The 6,353-nt window shown below is 44.4% G+C and overlaps 1 protein-coding gene across 1 annotated transcript; it reads left to right on the top strand.

Annotated features, from left to right (window-relative positions):
* Window positions 1-1,125: 1,125 nt before the first annotated feature.
* Window positions 1,126-4,841, top strand: JAGN1 (jagunal homolog 1). The gene is made up of 2 exons (XM_004368314.2): window positions 1,126-1,322; window positions 3,163-4,841. The coding sequence occupies exons 1-2, from the start codon at window positions 1,234-1,236 to the stop codon at window positions 3,623-3,625; spliced, it is 552 nt and encodes a 183-aa protein (XP_004368371.1). The 5' UTR covers window positions 1,126-1,233; the 3' UTR covers window positions 3,626-4,841.
* Window positions 4,842-6,353: the final 1,512 nt, after the last annotated feature.

The following is a 6,353-nucleotide window of genomic DNA, read 5'->3' on the forward strand; positions in this document are numbered from 1 at the left end:
CTGTTCATGTTCTTTGCCCATTTTTTGATTGGATTATTTACCTTTTTGTTATTGAGTTGTTTAAGTTTTCTATATATTTTAGAGATTAGAGTCTTGTCAGATGTGTCATTGCGAAAGATTTGTTACCCTGTCTGTAGGTTCTCTTTTTTACTCTTTGGTAAAATCTTTTGATGAGCATAAGTTTTTAATTTTTAGGAGGTCCCAGTTATCTAAATTATCTTCTGTTGTTTGTGCATTTTTATTTGTGTTTGATAGGCTATGCCAAAAATTAGGTCCCCTAGCTTTGTTCCTATATTAACTTCCAGAAACTTTAGTTATAGCTTTAACATTTAGGTCTTTGATCCAATTTGAGTTAGTTTTGGCGCATGGTGTGATGATCTTGACATTTTTTTAAAGTACAGTCCAGCTATCTTGTACAACGTTCCTCAATTTAGGGTTATCTATCATTTCTTCAGGAGTGTTTGGGTGGTGCAAACGGTTAAGCAAAAGCTTGGAGGTTCAAGTCCACCCAGAGGTCCCTTGAAAGAAAGGCCTGGCAATCTACTTCCAACAACAACAAAATCAGCCATTAAAAACCCATGGAGCACAGTTCTAACTCTGACACACATGGGGTCGCCATGAGTCAGAGCCGACTCCACAGCAACTGGTTTGGTTCTGGTTTTATCATTTACTCAGGATTAGATTCAGGTTAGTATTTTTGGCAGGAATATCACAGAAGTAATGCCGTGTTCTCAGTGTACCAGGAGGCACAAGGTGTCATTTTGTCTCATTACTGGTCAAGTATTCTGTGGGGCGATACTTCGGGACTGCGTGCCTGATACGGGCTAGTGGGAAAGTCACAGGGCTCTTCCAAGCATCAGTTTCACCATCTGTGAAGTGGGGACAGTGACGTCTTAAATTCATATTAGAGTTTAAGAAAGTGCTCGAGAGGGCTTTAAGCAGATTGCAAACGATGCCAAAGCTCTGGATACATTCCCTTCATCACTCCACTCGACGAGCTGGTGAGCGGAGAGGCGGGGCAGGGCCGGGCCAAGAGAGAGCGAGGACGCGTGCGCCGGGCGAGTGGCCACAGAGTCGGCCCTCCCGAGATAGAGAGGCCGGAAGTCCTTACGGAATGGTGCTGCCGTTGGGACAGATGAGCTGAGGCGGCGCAAACTGAGTCTGCAGGTGGTTTGTCGCGGTGGTCGCGGCAGCGCGTTGGTGTGAGGGACTTCAGAGTTCTGGACGGGGACAATGGCGTCTCGGGCAGGCCCGCGAGCGGCCGGCACCGACGGCAGCGACTTTCAGCACCGGGAGCGCGTCGCCATGCACTACCAGATGAGGTATGAAGTGAGGCTTGGTGCACGGAAGTCTTCCTCTCGGCGGGAGCCCGCGGGCCTGGAGCTACGCCCTCCCGGCCTCGGCGGTCTTACTCCCCAGCCAACCCCCTCGCACCTGCCAAGCCCCCTCCTCCCCTGACGCCCCCGGGCTTGTCCCCAACCCCGGGAAGCCCAGTGGCCCCCGCGAGCTCCACCCCTTGATCCGCCCTGTGTCTTAAAGGGGTCCAGCCTTGCGTGGGCTCCGTAGTCACGTCATCGTGGCCCGGCTGTGCGACCTTAGGCCTAATTTGTAATTGAGCCTCAGTTTCCTTATCTGTGATGGGAGAAAATAATCGTATTTACCATTAAAAAACCCAAACCAAAGCCATTACCGTCGAGTGGATTCCAACTCATAGCGACCCTGTAGGACAGAGTAGAACTGCCTCATACGGTTTCCAAGGCTGTAATCTTTACAGAAGCAAACTGTCACATCTTTCTGCCGTGGAGCAGCTGGTGGGTTCAAACCTCTGACGACGTTTAGGTCAGCAGCCAAGCGCTTAACCATTGCGCAGTAGGGCTCCTCTGCTTACCTTTAGGTTTTGGGGAAAAAAATGAGTGAGATAATTGGTGTGAAAGACGGAGCATAAGGCCTAGCACATTGTACGAGTCTGCCCAATACGTGGTGGTGGTTATATTTGGGCTTTGTTTTTTTTTTTTTTTTTTTGGAAAGGGAGCAGGCTTTCCTTGCCTAAAAAGAATTTTATAAACACCCCCAAGTAAAAGCTATTTTTCCATTCGTTTATTCGTTCAACAGATATTTATTGAGCTTGGCATTGAGAATATAATAGTGAGCAAAACCAGACATGATGTCTGTATGCATATCTTCAATAACAAAAGTTTATTAAAAACAACAGCAACAAAAAGCTGGTCCCTGCCTTCTTGGAACTTGAAGCCTAGAGGTGACTGGATGATTTTTTTTTTCTTTCTACTTTTCTGCATTTTATATAATGAATATTTAAAAATTCCTCCTGTAAACCCTTTGAACTCTCCCAGAATGATCTTTACATCCTTCTCTCCAGAGTTTTGAAGAATGACACACCCTTTGGACTGTCATTCCATTAATTTCATCGTCATTCTTTTCACAACCCAGTTAAGTGTTTTCATGCCTGCCCAGAGCAGAAACACTGCTTTTGGGCTGTGAGGAGGATCCATAGAGAACTAGAAGGGTAAGAGAAATACGTACTTCCCTTAGATGAAAAATGTACTCTACCTGGAGAAGTATGGGCAGCCTGAGCTGTTTTCCTTGCTACTAGTAACCTCCCTCTAGGGTATACTCTTACCATGTCTCAAAATCATCTTTATAAACACAGCTCTGAGTGTTATTTATTTGCCTTTATATGGACTCCTTAATAGTCATTGCAATTTCATACTCCACTACTCCCCTTCTTCATACACTGTGTTCCTGCCACTCCCAACCACTTGCTTTCCTGGAACACAAATGCTTATACTTTTTTGCCTGATGCTGTTACCTCTGAATAGAATGCCCACCCTCCAGCCATCTCTCAGAGCGTAGCTCAAATATCACCCTCCTTTTGATAGTCTTCACTGACATCCCATTCCAGGCAGAACTGATTACATACTGGTTCCTCTGTGATCCCGTATATCTTGGAACATATATTTACTAGAGCTTTTCCACCTCTTTTTCTAATTATTTTTTCCTTCTCTGTTCCTTGTGCCTAGCCTCCAGGTAGGAACTCCATCTTATTCATGTTTGTATCCAGTGTCTAGTATAGTTGCCTGATGTATAGTTGGTGGTTAGAAATTTTTGAGTGAAAGATCCTTCTCCCTCTGCTCTGCCCCACAGTGTGACTCTCAAGTATGAAATCAAGAAGTTGATCTACGTGCATCTGGTCATATGGCTGCTGCTGGTTGCCAAGATGAGCGTGGGACACCTGAGGCTCTTGCCACATGACCAGGTGGCTATGCCCTATCAGTGGGAGTACCCATATTTACTGAGCATCGTGCCCTCTCTCTTGGGCCTTCTCTCCTTCCCACGCAACAACATTAGTTACCTGGTGCTCTCCATGATCAGCATGGGTCTCTTTTCCATCGCTCCCCTCATTTATGGCAGCATGGAGATGTTCCCTGCTGCACAGCAGCTCTACCGTCATGGCAAGGCCTACCGCTTCCTCTTTGGTTTTTCTGCCGTCTCTGTCATGTACCTGGTTTTGGTGCTGGCGGTCCAAGTGCATGCCTGGCAATTGTACTACAGCAAGAAGCTCCTAGACTCTTGGTTCACCAGCACGCAGGAGAAGAAGCGTAAATGAAGAGGCCTACCTGGTGGACTGCTCTGTGGGGTGAAGCCTGGATCTCCCACTGAGCAGAGTGAGACAGCTGTTCTAAAATCTCTGATCTCTGCCTTGTGATATTGGCAGCTAGTACAGAGTAGGTCCAAGTTCACAAAAGCCTCTCCTGTTGCCATCAGCTGAGGTCGCAAAACTATTTTTAATTTATTCCTGGGTTTGGTTGCCTAGAACTGGGTGACCAACAGCTGTGAAACATACACTTGCCTTCAGCTAGTTGAAGTTGAGGCCCTTCAGAATTTTTCTTTAAGACTGAGCCTCATCCTTGCCTCCCCATGGCCATTCTTTCTACTTCCATCCATCGCCCCTTAACCACCAAGACTGAAGGAGATAGAGAATAAATTAAATTCTAGTTCGATCTATGGGTTGTGGGTCAGGAAATGTTTGAGAGGCTGCTCCCCCTGCTGGCTGTGGTCTCTGCTGCAAAGCATTTTAATTAAAATCTCAATAATGTTGAGTATCTCAATAAAGCATGACTGCCCTGTCCATCCTGTGCCCTGTGTTTGGGGTTTGATAGATTGTGAAAGACGTGTTGCTTGTGTGGCCTTAGACACTAGGAGATGAGCAGAGGTTTCCTGAGGAGCTTGGCAGTGGCCATACTGAAGTGGACTGGACGTGGGGAACCTAAATCATAATTCCAGCCCTGCAGCTGATGGGCAAAAACCACCATGAACCAGACATTTAATCTCTCCATCTATAAAATGGTCCATTCTCATTTATTCAGCTTGGATTATGGACTCTTAATTGGGTATTCATATATATCAGTCAGTATTAATACCCAATTAAGAGTCAGTTATGTGTCTAATACCGTATTATGGTACCCAAAAGAATTTTAGGGTATACCTGATAGTAGGGCGCTTGCAATCTAGGTGAAACATAATATACATGTGAAACAATGAATACAGCATGTAATGGTGTGGAGCAGGTAAGTTAAAAGTAATTAGCAAAGGCAAATACATAGAGACCAAGGCTTATTAGTGGTTACCAGAGGTGGCAGGAAGAGGGAAGGGGAAGTCATTGCTTAAGGAGCACTGAGTTTCTGTTGATGGTGGTGAAGTAATTTGGAAATTCATAGTGGTAATGGTGACACATGATGTGTGTGATCCATGTCACTGAATTGTACCTGTAAGAATTGTTGAATTGGCAAATGTTATATGTTTTTACCACAATGAAAAAAAAAGAGGGAAAGATATCTGTGATTGAGCTAAAGGTCCTTCCTTTCACACCTAAAAATCTGACACAGTAAATATTTATTGCATATAAGATGTGTACCTTTGCTGTTATCTGCTTTGACTTTATCACCTCTGGAAGATTCTCAGTTCTGTAACTGCAGTTTTGCCCTCTCCAAAGTTTTAGTCATTATTTTACTCTGTAAACATCCTGTATGTCCTTAGTCACGGTCAGGTACTGGCAGTACTTCTAACATCACAACCTTTCTAGATGTCCAGGTTACCATCTAAAGCTCATGTGTTCAGAATTTAACTTTTTGCCTTCTACCTCATACTCATTTCTCCTCCTTCATCCCTGTGTATAAGTGAGTATACGAAAGCATCACTCTGAATCATCATCTCTTCCCTAATCACTGAGTCCCCACTATGTGCCATTATTTTTGTAGCCACCAAAATTCCTTAATCTCATATGTTTCCAAAATGTCTCAGTCCACCAGTTCAGCCTTATCTCCTGATACACACTATTTAGTCAACTGAACCTCTTATGGATCCCTAAATAGATTTCATGTTTTCCCAGTTTTCTTTTCTTTGCTTAAAAAATTCCCTTTCCTACTTTTACACCTCTTTACTGCTTATCTGTTGAGGTCCAGCTCATATGGTAGTTATGGTTCCTTCAAGGAGTGAGAGTTCTTTCTCTGAATTCATGTGACATTTTTATTTTCCTTCTGATTGATAGAATTATTAATTTGCATGTTTTTTCCTCACCACTTGCTCAGTGCCTAGCATGTAGTGTGCACTCGGATTTTATTGAATGGAATAACTTGGCCTTATATAGGCTAAAGCCAGGATATATTTCACTGAATAAAGAATCTAGCAGGAGTAAAATTTGGAGAAGCAAAGAGGAGCAGAATGGAAATGTATGAGTGTGATGGTTAACATATTTCAACTTGGCTGGGCCATGATTCTCAGTGGTTTGGCAGTTATGTAATAATGTAGTTTGGCAGTTATGTAATGATGTAATTTGGTAGTCATGATGTAGTTATCCTCCATTTTGTAATATAATGTAATCACCGCCATGATGTGATCAGCCAGTCATTTGTAAGGGGAGTTACCTCAGGGGTGTGGCCTGCATCAAATATATATGGACATTCTAGCAAAGCTTGCTGGCTTCTGCTTGCTGTGGATCCTGCATCCAGCTTGTCATCTTCTGACCTCCGGTTCTTGGGACTTGAGCCAGCATCCTGCCATATTGCCTGACAATCTTGGGATTCATCGGCCTCTGCAGCCTGTGAGCCAGCAGCCTGCCATCTTACCTACCAATCTTGGATTCATCAGCCTTTGCAGCCCGTGAGCCAGCAGCCTGCTGTCTGATGTGATGATCTTGGGTTCGTCAGCCCCTGCAGATATGTGAGTCAGGAGAAACCTCTAGCCTGACACCTAACCCATGAACTTGACTTGCCAGCCTCTACAACTGTGTAAGCCATTTTCTTGAGAGAAATCTTTCTCTCTCTCTCTTCCTCCCT

The sequence above is a fragment of the Trichechus manatus genome, unplaced genomic scaffold (assembly GCF_000243295.1).
Source record: "Trichechus manatus latirostris isolate Lorelei unplaced genomic scaffold, TriManLat1.0 scaffold00001, whole genome shotgun sequence".
Lineage (NCBI taxonomy): Eukaryota > Metazoa > Chordata > Mammalia > Sirenia > Trichechidae > Trichechus > Trichechus manatus.